Consider the following 15474-nt stretch of genomic DNA (forward strand, 5'->3'; position numbering starts at 1 on the left):
CAGAAAACAGACAATACGAATAACAATATGAAATCACTTTCACGGAAAATGAGTCTACTAATGAATAATATCAGAAACATTGCTGAAAATAGATCATGAAAATTTTCACGAGAATTGCTTTTCCGTTTTTTTTCCTTGTTCATAAATTCGAATACTTTTACAAAATATTTTTGATGAAATGAATACGATATCGACTTTCTATGACACGCAGCAAATGTAAATTACGTTGTAAGTTGTACCATAAATCTACGTATTGTTAGCGGTAAGACGATCTTGATGTTACAGACACTGACATCACGTCGGACCCAAATGGATTCACACGCTGGAAGTCAAGACTGTCATTTATCACGCCGCACAGCGAATAAATGAGTGTTCCTCCGTTAATGATATGCAGCTTATACTAAGGGAATGATTTGTATTATTACCCTCGAAGGAACGGAGACGATGTGAGCTTTTAGTTTCTTTGTTTATCCATTAAAGCGACCCTTAGGATTCGTCTCAGAAACTGGTACATACAGCCGGATAATTCTATTCGAAAATATCTAACACGTTTTATATACATCATTGCATAATATCCAAGTAGTCATATCAGAGACGTCTTTTTCCTCGTTTATATACAAAATATCTTTCTAACTGGCTTTCACTGCGACAAGAGTTTTCACCCTTTCAGAAGATGCCATTTTATTGAAATGATATTGATATTTTTTTTTATCGAATCCTAAGACAAAAACAGCAATGGACGTTATTGGGGCTTTTTTAGATAGCCCTTAGGTGGTAGATATTTAATTCATTTAATCACACAAGATCTTTATAAAGATTTAGATCAAAATGTCCATGCTCATACCCAAAAACCTTATACGTTTATTGATATGAAAAAGGTATGAAAAAGGTATGAAAAAGGTGTTAGAAAATCAACTCGGCAGTTGGTTCAACTTTATTAGTGTTTAATTATAGAAACTGCTATTCTTATTGAGCTATTACAGTTCCCGAGTTATTTTGCTCATGATTATGATCTCGTTTACCTTATGAAATGTATTTTAGGCTAGGAGCCATTTTTATCAATCACATTAACATATTGAAAAAAAAGTACAATCCTTCTTTGAAATGGAACAATCGATTTCATAGAAATGATTATTATAAAACTACCAAGTAACAGAAAGAATCTATCCAGCGCCAGTATTGCCTTTTGTGCCACAAATATTTTAGTTTTAAATCTCGAAATATACAATATTTCAATTCAGTGCAATGACCTTCCCTATATAGACAGTCCCTGATATTAAAAATATGTTTTCAAATTAGAAGATCAATAAAAATCCAGAAACAGTGAGAGCCTACAAAACGAAATTAACTTTTTATATTTCTAAAACAGATATTTCAGAGGTGACCGCTTAAGCAAATTTCGTTTCGCTACCCTTTAGAAACACCGATATAGAAATCTGAGTAAGTTTTAAATGAAGCGGCAACCAACAAGCTCAATTAACGTCAGCGCATATTAATCAGGAGCCTAAGCCTGTGGTTCACATCCCCTAATTTATCTTATATACAATCAGGCTATTATATGAGGATACGAAGAAAAACAAGAAACGCCCTGAATAAGTCGTTCACTAAATTCTTTTATATAAAGATATTGTATTTTTGAGGGCGATCTTTGTATTTTTTCTTTCATTAATAAAAAATAGAAAATGATAGATGATATTTTATATGTAATTGTAAGATTCACATTGTAAGCCTTAAGTCTGTCATATGTTCGGAAAGATTTTTCCATACGAGATAATTTTTTTTATTATTTTCAAATAAATGAAAAAGTCGCCTGATCTTTCAGATATCTGTATCAGTGTCGTGATTTAGGAAACTATTTATTATTTCTAGCTACGCGATTCAATATAGCTGAGGTAAAAGATTTATATTATCAGCCACGACCGATGTTACGAAACTTCTTTTTATGTTAAAAAGAGAGTTTCTCTGATTTATATATTCTGTAAAAAGATAATAATTTATCGTACCAGATTTATAATTTTGTCAGGTTTTTGCGTCAATACGAGGAGTTTTTGTATTATTCAAGACTTATTAACACCTACCTACGTATTTATTCCTCTTTGGATACTTTTAATAAGATTTCTGAGTTAAGATAAAGTATTTACACGCTAACCTACTAAAATAATGATGATTTTTTTTCACAATGCGTTCCTCGTTAACATTGAATTGAGTTTGTCAGATTCGATTTAATTTTTATTAGGAACTGCAAGATTTGACAGACGTTTTCCTGTTACGTCTAAGGTATCAGAATTCGAGGGTAAGAGTATTCGTTCTCAATGCTGGCCATGGATTTCTTGGGTGAGTTACTTAATTTTGGCCAATAATTCTAATTTACATAATGAGGTCTAAGAGTTTCGCGAGTTTTATTCATTTAAATGAAACTAATATATTTCGGATATACTTTCGGATATCCGCCGATTTTATTATCTCTCTTTCTCGTCTGCCCGTGATCACGGTTGCTGAAAAGTAACCGAAACGTCGGGGTTATGTAGTTTTTAAAATAATAAAATCCGCTTAGTAGATCCGAAATATATTAGTTTCATTTAAAAGAATTCTAATTTACGCTAATATATATAACATTAGCGTAGAACCATGAGATCTTTGTAAATAATATTTGTGGTCGCGATCTCTTTGAACAACTGACAGACAGCTGTCAAACATCTGACAGTGATTTCAAAAGCAAGAAGTACATTGAACAGTTTATATTAACAAATCTTAAGTTTCTGTGCATTTTTTAAAGATTTTTATAAATGGAAGAAAAAAAAATTGTAAACATTTAAAGAAAAGATGAATATAATTGATAAAACCGTTCTCAAGATAAAAGTTAACATCTTGCCCAAGAAGTGTAAAATGTCATTTTTAAATGTATATAGATAAAAAATATTGCTGCTGTAATATTTAGTATGTGATGTTCGCTTCATATGAATTTACATGAAATAATCGCTTCGAATTTCCTATCAAAATAGCAGGAAAGTGATCGCATTAAGAAAGAAACTCCCAACAAAGTATAACCGATAAAGATCCAGTAAGTGCGGAACTTCGTAAATTGAGCTGAATCTTCCTATGATTGTATAATAAATTTTACAACTCAGATTAATTGCCGACAAGGAATTCTTATTTATTTTATTTAAGACAGAAGAAAGTTATATATTTTCAAATAATCATCTCTATTACCTAACATAAACAAAGGGTAAGAATTATTTATTATTCAGTCAAGTAAACAGTTCAAAACATAAGCATTTATAAGATGCAAATAACGAAATATTCTAAGAAATGTTAGAGAAAAAACAAATTATTAATACAGATCTGTCATATATTCAACATAATATGTGAAAATAATTTCAGAAAATAAAATTCTTTGCATTAAAATTGATATAACCTTTGCCACCCAATGACACGACTCAGACAGTGACAGTTAAATGAAGAGAATAGATTATAATTCAGTTCGCTGCAATTTAGAGTGACCGAAGTATACTTTAAGTTGCTCACAGACGTGCGAATTTGATCAGTTTATTCATTGCGTTTTTATTTAATTTTATAAGACTATGCAATAATTATATTCTGGAAATATTTTAATAATTCACATTCTTTCTTACATGTGAAATATTTTTTACCATATTTTATCGTCAGGATCCGATTAAATTTAATCTGTATTAAAATTTCAAAAATAAGTTTAACGGAAGCATGATTAATCCCGACTGGCCTGTGATATTACATGTTAACGAATGTGAAACGTAACTTACAGAATTCTAGTTCTCAACAGAAAATATTTCTATAAACAAGGAATCTATAAATAAGATAAAATAAGGAAATCCACTAATAAATATGCAAGAGCTTAACGCGATCGCTTTAAAATCGTGTATGATACACCACAAATATAAACAGTTTACCAAAGTGTTAAGTTACGATCAATTTACAGAATCGGAACACCAAGCCGTTGGATCCATCATTTCCTGTAGGGAGCTTTATGGGACTGGTACGGTTCCCAATCCCAGGGCGGATGCGGCCTAATAACATAAATGCAAATTCGTACATTCCTACTTCCTGCACTTACGACATACCGTTTATTAATCGTAGCTTAAATGCTGTATGTGCGCACCTCTAATGAACGTTACAGAACTAATCAGGTCGGTACTTCCGTGATTTTTTAATATATTTTTTTATTAATAAGACGCAGCCTGCAACTTGCAACGACAGGGTTGGTAATATATTTATAAAGACACCTGATCATTGCACATTTATCTATTAATATATATATATATATATTTGTGATCCAATTTCAAACTTGTATTTCACTCACCATCTTTCTGTTGATCAGGTATTCATTATTATAAGGACAAGAGGATTGAAATTTTTCTTACGTTATTGAAACGATTCATGTAAAAAAATTGCCAGTTGTAAAAATGCTTGCATTCTTGTTTTCTTTCATTCTTTGGATTCCATAAAAGAAAGATTTGATTCACTCGTTCACTACAATCACAGCTGCGATTTGAAGTTCAAAAAGATAAAATATAGACGAGTTATGACATAATATTAATGGCGTTTATATTTTACTATCAACACACAGCCCTAAACATGTGTGTGTGTCGAGAATCATAATTTATTATCTGTACATTTAATTGGTAGATAATGTATTATTCAGCAGGGGATTGGTTGAAATGAAATGCGGTGTGTTCTCAATTATTTTATTCGGTCTCTTAACACTTATGTACATTTTGGTTCAGTCGGGAACTTAAAGAAAATAGACTATGAACTAAATTTTGGTTCTAGATGCATTATAATAAAATTATACGTCTTATGGCATACGAGTTAACAAAATTTCTATATACAAAATACATGTTCGACAAACTTTAAAAAATAACTGATATTACGAAAAAGAAAAAAATAATAATTGGTAAAATCAAACTATATATAAATTTTTTATATGAAAAATCAGTTGCATAATATTTTTATCGGATATTATAATTTTTATATATTTTATAATAATTTTTCTTTAGTCTCTTGCGATTACTCTTCGATAATACTGCTTTGCTATTGTCAATTTTTTAGAATTAATCGAATATTATTATTACAATACATATATTTACTCGGATCATATGTACCATAATTTCCATTTAAGACTAACAGCATTCACTAGATACACTCTCCCGATTAACAAAAATATATTCACGAATCGTTATATCTATATACAAAACCTATATAAAACGAACACATGCGTTGAAGGTAAACAAAACATTATATATCTAACTTAAAACGAAATCAAAAGTCCAAGTACAACTATTAATATGCTTATCTTTTAGATTGGTTTTTGATAGAACACGACAGTTACTTAGTACAGAGAGCCGCTTGACATTCGGTTGATTTTTTTTTTGTATAAAATATTTTTATGTTTCCTTAAAAATAATACCTTTTTGAGTTGTTTATTATAAAAACAATATTCACAATCATAGCAGCGATCGTTAGACAGAAGTGAGTTAGATTAAGACACACGTTTTATTCCACCAATTAAGTATCGAAATTCAAAATAAAACGACTTCTCCACAGGAAGTTACACTTAACCCTGCTCACTCAGCGCTTAACGTTTATTGCATGTCAAAAGTTAAGCGATTAAATTGCTTTTAGGTATTACTCATAATCAAATAATATAGTTTTTTAATCGATGTTAATACGCAAACATTTCTTATTACATATTTCTTCGGAAGCTCAGTTTCAATTGTAATTATAATTAATCTACCGAGTCTGCTTATTAACGTAATCTTCCACCAGCCAACGTCGCGGTTTACCGCACAACAAGAAAAAACGATTTTGATATGCCCGCATCAATAACAGTCGTATTTAAGGACGAATTTCATTGCCACAACAATAACATTGTTCGATGCAAAGTCAAATTTTAAAAGCGAATTTTCGTTCTTTGGTTTTGATCAACTGAAATTATTACGATCAATGCAACTAACATTACAAAACCATGCATGCAACACAAGAACACCTATCCTATGGAATAACTTAAGCTATCAGGAATATTACGCTTCATGTTGAAGAACGAACAGTAAATAAAATATAAATATTGTACGCTAAAAAATGATCGACTAAATTAATAAGCCAATACTAGAAAATAATTGAAAATTCTCGCTCGACTTCATTCCGTTATGTGGGTCGGTAGAGTTCTTTATTACATAATTTAATTTAACAGCGAATATTGTTTTTGCTATGTGTTAATTAATATTTTAATTGCTTAATTTCTGAACGCTTATTTTGTTATTATAACGTCAATGTCAAAATGCCAATGTCAAACTTCAAAGCTAATAGCCTTGTCACTTCTAGTTGTATACGACGTTTATTGTAATCTATGTAGTAATGTTATAAGAAATAAATGGTTAATATACCCATAAATTTAACACGAATAAACTATACGTAAATATTAGAGGAAGCAATGCTTGATGAAAATTCATACCGATGTCAAAGTTGCCATGTTTAACTAGTAGCTGTAATTATATTAACGAATTTATGGCCAGCCAACAATACTGGCTGGAGCTGGCAACTTCAAATATTCGGGACAGGGAATACAATTTTAGACGAACGTTATTCGAATTATAATGTCGCGGTGGGTGATAATATATTTAAAATAATTCGTCAACTTACTTATCTGCGTGATCTCTTGATCTCTGTTTTTGCTACTATAAAGAGCTATTAACTCTCATAAAAAAAACTTGATAACCCCAACTTATTAATCAATTAAGAATAAAAAAAGACGCTCGCCGGTAATATATAATTTAACATACCGCCACAGAGACGCCGCTGCGCCGCCAAATCATAAACTATGCAAGCAGCACTATTTTTCATAAGAACCAACCCAGATACATTTTATACGAACTAAATCGCGTAGAGCCACAGTTTTATACAGTGCTGTGTGCTCTGTTAAATTATTCAAGAGATATTCACATAGATATTTAGGCTTTCCATAGCACCTGCTGCCTTTGGAGCTTTTAGTCTCGAAATAACTCCAGAAAATGTCAACCAAGCGTGGCTTAGAAAATATTCCTTCAAAAATTTTGTTCGCTGAGCCAGCGACGGAATCGTCGGATATGTATACGACGGTTTAAAATATGGTCGTAAATTTAGATAGTATTCTTAACGTAACGTAACTCGATCGTGTCTAGAATACCAAGTAAATGACAAACGGAAATTAAGCTAGAGTCGGATTATGAATAACTATTGTATCAATGATATCTCAATTATCACAAGTATTGGCAGATCAAAGGTTCCATATAACATACAAACATGATTACACAAAAGCACATCCACTGAATATCTTCGCTGTCTTGTGATCTTTGACATTTAATTAAATACTGTTCGCTGTTCAACTTCGTACCCTATACACGTATACGCTAGGTTAAAATTTCGTTGGGCTCATATCAGATGCATTACCCACCCTGTACTATTAAATGTCAACGTACTAACTATACAATTAATGGATACCGGGATGGAATAACAGCATTTCACTTTCGCAAACACAACCGTCGAACGCTTCATGCCAACATGACAGATCATATTGACGAACGTAATCTCGAGACGCCGACGAATCGGACGTCGTATGGTGTCCATCAAACCTAACATTAATAAGCTGCGTTATCATATATCATATACAACGACGTTATATTTAAATACAACCTTAAATGTACAAATATATTTACAACAACATTCCATCTCTTTGACAGATGACTTGTCAATATCGAATGACAGCAGATGTCAGTTAATAATGTCAAATAATATCCATGTTGATACATTTGAAAGAGTATTTACTGTTTAAAAATAATTATATTAAAACATAAAATCATTTATTTTAACTGCCAGAAAAAATAGTTGCCAAATACAAATTAATTACGTTTTGATTACTTCGATACAAACGGACGTTAAAACTGGACTAGTGTAAAATAAGACTCTAAGGAACATTTACACTTAGAACAATTATATTATTATTGATTATTATATCGATCGTTATTAAATTTACATATAAAAATAAAGATAAATCATGGCTCGTTTATCCTTATAAATACGTATGCACCAATAATACTCATCCGATGTACATCTTCAAAGCTTCTTCGATTTCATTGATTTACCTGTAAGAGAAAAAAATCGTGCGTCTTATAAATCGTGTCGTACACACATTAGGTGTCGTGCGAACGCGGTCCGGCAACACAAATAGCATTTGAAATTAATGGTCATAAGTAAACCCTTCGAGTGTATTACTTAGACTGTCACTGTGATGATTAGAGAATTGGCTGTTGTACTCTATTCAAAGCCATCAGGAATAGAGGAAAATGAGCGTGTACTGAAGAAATATCTATGTATAAATCAGGTCATTCTCAGGACTTGGTTTTGAAGGAATCAATTTTTACTATAATTTTCGTTGTTTCTCCAATCCCCACATTGCGTAGCGTAATAGGTCACAGTCTAATGCCTTAAAAAAATCGGAGCATATGACATTAGTGTTGTGTACACTACACAACAAACAATCCCTTCGTGAACATGAAATGCATATATTAAACATTTTTCTCTTTAAATTGTTCTCGTGTTGTCCAAACCTCTAGATTTCTCCGTGGTGGCGTCTTCCAAGTTGCTGTCCCAATCGAACTCGGTGACTCCGCTGCGGGCGACCTCGCCCAGGTGACGCCAACGGTACTCGAAATCACTGTCACGGTGCTTTAGTGCTTCGAAACTGTCATCGATATAATTCGGACTTAGAATATAAACCATGTTGCATATTTGGAATAAAAAATTATCACCACCAACAGACAGTGTTCAAATTAACAACGTAAGGTGAAATTTTGTACGAGAATGTGTACATTTTGATTGATCGAGATACATTGTATAACAGATACATTCAAAAAATATTTTTTATATATTAAAAAATTCATGAAGATTACAGACATTCAATAAAAAAAAGGAACTGACATAACAGTTCAGTCTGGCACTTTCACCCCCAATTATCAGATTTTATTGAAAAAAAAAACAGTTAAATAACTATAATAAACAGGCCGTTGTTTGTACCATACCGTTTGAACATGAGATTCTTCGCGAACTCGTACAGTTCGAGGTCGAGGGAGTTGAGTCGTCTGATGTGATCCACTTGGGCTGGCGTGAGCGCGGCCAGGGTTGCTCCGGAGACGGTCGCGTTGTGCTGAGTGAAGGGCACAGCGAAACGAAGGTTGAAGGTCTCCTCGAAGACGTATTGGGATATCTGAGAATGAAAGCTCGTTACGATTGGCGGTTCACAGAACGCGGCCTGACTCGTGAAGTATGAGCGGTCGACGTTATTTTTTAAAGTTTATGCATCATTTTGTCGAGAAAGCACCGAATCCAAATAGCTCAATTTGAATAAATTCACTACATAGCCTCCAATCCAAAAACATTTGTCTAAATTTAAAATAAGTATCAGTGATTTTTTTTTTGTTTTTTTAAAGCCATTCTATTGCTTTGAAGAAATCACATTAATTTAATACTTTTTATTACATTTCTACGTTTTTTATATAAATGAATGTATACAATAAAGTGACAAACGCTATTCGTAATCAATTTTTTATTTATAATAAAATATTTATTATAATTAAACTCGATTCTGAAAATTATTTTATCAATTAATGTGCCATTATGAAGTCAATGTGATATAAAAAAACAACTCGTTGATTATTGCTCAATGAAAGTACAATACGTACATCAAATAATTCTATAAATTTCGGTACATATATAATTTTATAAAATTCAATATAATTTTACAATGTTAATTCAAATTTTTATAAGTATCAAATGTGCTATATTGAAAGTGCTCTTTTAAATGAAACTAATTTTTCGGATAAACTACACGTGATTTATTTTTGTAAAAAGCTATATGGTCCCGTAGCTTATCCGAAAAATATTAGTTTAATTTAAATAAATAAAACTCGCGAAAATCTTAGATCTCATTATGAAAGTGCTCTCAACTAGACAGTATATATTTTTTAAATCCTTTACTAATACACTTATGTATTTATATATTTCAATCATTACACTGACAAACTATATTAGTCGTCTAAGACAAATTCCAACAGAGTTCAAGAAAAAGATCCCCAACTTTGAGAATTAAATACTTGTAAACTGTCAATAATCATATCCATTTATCAGCGCGCCGTTTCAATACGGACGTCCGTAGAAATATGTAAAATATTCGGGACGAAATTTTCTCTGAATCCAAATGAGCGTATATTCTGGGCACGGTAGATAAATATTCATGGTGACAATGAGCAACATGACCGTGGGCAGACGATGGCGAATAGACAAATGTTGCATACATGAACAATAAGCTAAGTGCAAATAATAGCTCCTCTTATCTGGTGCGGTCGTTGCCCTCACGTTGAATGGGACATTCATTACACCATGCTATATAGTATTGAGGATAGGTGGAACTAAAACTGTTTTGTTATTTCTAGTCGTTCAGTGGATTAAGGGCATAATTCAAATAAAATTCTCCATCACTTGGCTATGAAAATATCTTTTTTTTTAACGATATATTAAGGGTTGTTTTGTGTCCATTATTTCTTGGCTTTAAAACAGTTCGACAGCTTTCTATGCTGTTTTGTAGATGTAAAACTCACTTACTTTCGATGGTAAGTATCTTCAAATTAACAAAATATTCCTTATTTTTAAAGGAATTGTTATTCCATGGCAATATTTTTTTGCAATGTTTAAGTTGGCAACAGTGCAAAGGATGAATATGCCGTTAAAATGTCAATGCTGGTAAAAGTTTTTTACATATTACTTCAGTTCTACTTTTCTAAAAGTAACATCTTATATATTAATTTCTATAAAAAGACTAGTGAGTTCAGCATAAAAGTTCTGTTTCTTTAATTTTCAAAACATCAAAACAAAATGTATATCAATGTTTTAAGTTCCACAGCTACCTTCTTATACCTGAGGTCTATACTTATATCTTTAAATAAAGCTCGTGGTAAATAAAATCGGATCATCTAATGTATACATTATATACATATATATATGTATATGTATATATATATATATATGTGTGTGTGTGTGTGTATTTTTTGATATGTTTAAATTGCGTTTTTATCATTCAAAATGTTTGCCGTTTTTATAATTTTTCAGAAAGCGTGATCACGGATTACATTAATGTGTCTCCAATAACATTCTCGTCTTTAATATTTTTGTTTAAGTAAAAAAAAATTAAACGTTAAAAAGCTGTTACCGAAACTGAAATATTTATTATTCAATTGAATCTAGTCAATTTACAATAAAATCGAAAGCATCATTTGCAAAACGAAAAACTTTTACCTTAGCGAGCATAATCTTGAATTCCTAGTTTGTTCAAAACAAAACTTATATCACATTATTGTTAACTTAAAGTTGAAATGAATCGAAAAACTTCATACAAACTGCTCGCCAAACTCTATTCACTATGAACTTTGACTCTCGGAAGCCATAAAGTAAAAAAAATAATATCTCTACAGTTAACGCAATATTCTGTAGATATTTTAAAAGAAACTTAAAACGCAGCCGACTTCAAAGAATTTCCCCTTTCCGCGTAACGAGAAAGTGGTTCTTATATTATATATTTTTTTTTAATTTTCATTACATTTAATCATTAAACGCGTCCGTTATAAAGTTCCGCGACAAAGGAGGCTCTCGACGGGACCCATAAATAATTAAAACTACGTTCATTTGAAATTATGAATACTTACTTTATTTAAAGGAGGCGGTCGTGATTAGATGAGTTTTAATTTTAATAAATACATACTTTAACTTAAATAGACGCTCCTACAATACACACTGACGTGAGAAGGATGTAATTAATATGTTTGTTCGTAGAGAATTTACCTCTAAAATCGAAATATCCGCAATAAAATGACTGTACGTGAATTTTGAACAATATAATCAATTTTAATATAATATACTATGTATAACTCTGTATATAATTTCAAAGCAATATACAAGTACTTAATAAGTCAGTCTTTATTAGTTTGTAACGTCAAACTAACAGCATTACATACAAATGAGATAATTCCGTAGCGGCGAATGGTCCACGCGCTGTGATGTGAATATATTCAGTCAGTGGGGTTCGGAAGTTAATAGACTTTGGTAAATGTGTTAAAAACTAGACCGGGATATTATACATTATTTAAAATTTACTATTATATATATATTGAGTATTAACATCCTTATATGTAGTACACATTAATGACGGGCATGGTTTGTTATATTCACCTTAAAGATATGTGAAATAAGAATTTTGTTTAGTTTTTAAGGACAATATATTATCCTCTCACTTGTAAAAGCTCTTTATAAAATAGGTAATTATGTTGAATAAAATTTATGTCCAAATTTTAAAGGCAGATAATATCAAACTATTATCTATGATTAATTGCTATTGAATAATATAATTTGAACATTTAATTGTTATATGTAATTTTATTTAGAAATTAAATCAGTTTTCCGACCAATCGATGAAAGGCAAAACCATAAAAGTTATTAACTTTTATCATGAAAACTAAACACAAAACTTGACTGGTATTCCTTGGCGGCATTAAAATTTAAAACCGGACTATATATCAAAATTGTTATATAATTTGTTGTTTAATATATAATTCGCTTATACAAAAGATTTTTTTCTTAAATATATACTAGCGGAAAATTTTATTTAAAACTCACCTTCTGAAACTCAGTAAGCCCAAAATATGACATAGCTGCAAGGTTTCTCTTCGCGGATGCCAGTAGTACTCTATCCGTGTCAGGTGTTCGATGTCTAAGGGTGCCGTTGTAACATCCGACCAGAGCAAGATCAGCCAACATCCGCGTCTGTCTATTATTAGCCAGGTTCCAGGAACAAGACGCGAACTCTTCTAGAGTAACCCCGCGCCAGGACTCTCCAGTATAGCACGGCGGAACTTCCGCAGCTAGATATATACATAAAAGCGTTAATTTACTTTCGCCCCTCTATAGAATAAACGATCCATAATTCCTTTGCTTATTAAACTGCTATTTGTTAATATATAAATAAATAATGATATTATAATAATGATAATATACGAAATGTCACAAAAAAAACGCATCAACAGTCTTCGATCTATCATTGCGGAACTTCCGCACAGACTGTATTGGTATCACTATAATCGTAATGAAATTAAAATAAAAATATATTTTTAATTAATTTATCAATAATTTAATCTTTAATGAATAACTTTGGTTAAATCAACGTTCATAAAAGAGTGGTGTATTCATTGGTCTGACAGAAATGAATTACAAATAACCTTACCTCAGGAACAAAAAGCGTGTTTTCATATAAAAAAAATCGCGCAACACAATTTATATATTGCTTTATTTCATATTTTCTTACTAAAATAAAAACAAAACGGTAGCTCATATTGAAATATATTAAAAAAAAATATAGCTTTTGTTATTTACAGATAATTTAAAAGATTTATATTTGAATGGAATACAAGTATCGGCTCTATAAAACTGTCAAATCTGTAATTTCTTTTCATTGAAAACGTAATTTAGGTTTATCGCAGCGGTAAAATTTTAATTATGATCGTACCCACACATTTATACGCTATAAATTTCATTCGATTGCTACCTTCATTATTTTGTGTTTGTAACTGAAATCATTATATTGTACATGAATGTCAATAAACGTTAGCACGATCATCTGTATGGATGTGGCCCAGTTTGGCCCAAACATAGCATGACTACTTCAACTTACGGAGCAACAAACGTTGCAAATATGTACATATGTAGAGCGTTTTGAATTATATATGATCCGATTGAAGGCCGATGCAGAATGGTTAGGTAGGTTTTACCCTAAGTTTATTCGAACAAAAAATTGGCTGTTAATATCTCGAAAGACAGAAATTCAAAGGCACATCTTTAATGTAACTATAGTTAAACTGTTGTTACACATACTACTTCTTTGAGAAACCCGAACAATAGGAACGAAACAAAGGGCCCTTATCGTATTTGTAATATAGGTACTTGGCTCGAACTTTCGATGAATCCCTACTCCGCGGCAAGCTGTAACGCGACATGCGAAAGATGCACAAAAAAATGTATAAAATCAGAAAAATCCCACTTATATAACACGTATGTATATGTTTAAATGCTCTTACCAGTAGCGGTTCGCCCCTGACACCAGTGTCTGGATCCCTTCCACGTCGCCCCTCGCTTCACGTGACGGAACTCGGACAAATACCTTGAAATGAAGGAAATACTAAAAACTCATTGCTTCATATTTATTCCTACTGCCCTATGTTTCTAATTCATAATAGAGTACATTGTGTTTAACAAGTTATGTTTATTTTTCAAACATTAATATTACATGAAATGTTTTTCGTAATTAACAACTATACGTTGATTAGTCATCAGAATCATTTTGTAATATTTCTCTTACAGAAACCAACACATTGTTATGTAGAAAATAAAAAAGTAACTTGGCTACCTCCTTTCCACATAAATATTGGTTACTTTTGAAATTAGTCCCCACGAAATGCGTACGTATGAAATTAAATATTATTCTTTCTCCATGACATAAACCTTTTTATTTCTGAATTTCAGATTTTATCTGACAAAAAAGTCCCACGAGATTCAAAACAGTTATATCAAATAGGCAGACAGAGAAGTATTCTTAAAAAATATCATAGCTATGCACATCGTAATAAGATTGTTCGACTTTAATAACTATTGATATTCATATAATTATGTTACAGACCCCTCAAATTCAAAGCCTTAGATTGAAGTATGAGCATAAAGCAGATTCTGTATTGGAATCATGAATAATTTGGACGTTTGTACCGCATTATTGAGGTCAGATCTCGCTATTTTCATATCTTACTTGGGTTCACATCGTATATATTAGAAATAGAAATATAATAAAAGGGATGAAAAAAAATATACAAGGAAAAGGGTTCTCTCAAGTCCAATAAAATTTGAGGAAATAAAATATTATTTGATAGTTTACGATGTGGCGTATCGAACAACTATTCTGTAATATCTTTAGGCCCCCAGTTAGGAAATATTGAACAAACTCGTATATTGGGAGAACATTTTTATATATTAATTTAGACATTGTACCTGAACTGATTTGTTAATCAAGCAGTCATCAAAAAAATTTATATAAATATGTATAAAATCTATTCAATTTATAAAATAAAGCTAATATGATAAACATAAATTGAATATGCGAAAATATCCCGCTAATGAGTATATTTGCTGAGATGTAAGGATGTACGGATGCTGGTATGTATGGACCGCGGTATAACAGTTGTATTGTACATCGAGTCCTATGACAAAGATTATGATTATGACTATAGATGTCGCTTTAACACACTTTACAGATTTCTCCCTGAACCCTTTCCTTAAGTACATACGGACGAAGTCGCGGGGAAAAAGTAATAGCAA

The 15474-nt window shown here is 31.4% G+C and overlaps 1 protein-coding gene across 1 annotated transcript in view; it reads right to left on the reverse strand.

Annotated features, from left to right (window-relative positions):
* Positions 1-4707: 4707 nt before the first annotated feature.
* Positions 4708-15474, reverse strand: part of LOC116771236 (heparan-sulfate 6-O-sulfotransferase 2) — a 55428-nt gene continuing 44661 nt past the window's right edge. Inside the window, exons 5-9 of the mRNA XM_061526709.1 lie at positions 14187-14269; positions 12733-12977; positions 9090-9274; positions 8619-8752; positions 4708-8153 (exon numbers count right to left, since the gene is read on the reverse strand). Of these exons, the coding sequence (XP_061382693.1) occupies positions 8125-8153; positions 8619-8752; positions 9090-9274; positions 12733-12977; positions 14187-14269 (676 nt within the window). The 3' untranslated portion in view covers positions 4708-8124. The remainder of the gene's footprint in view (positions 8154-8618; positions 8753-9089; positions 9275-12732; positions 12978-14186; positions 14270-15474) is intronic.

Source organism: Danaus plexippus, assembly GCF_018135715.1.
Source record: "Danaus plexippus chromosome 3 unlocalized genomic scaffold, MEX_DaPlex mxdp_25, whole genome shotgun sequence".
Lineage (NCBI taxonomy): Eukaryota > Metazoa > Arthropoda > Insecta > Lepidoptera > Nymphalidae > Danaus > Danaus plexippus.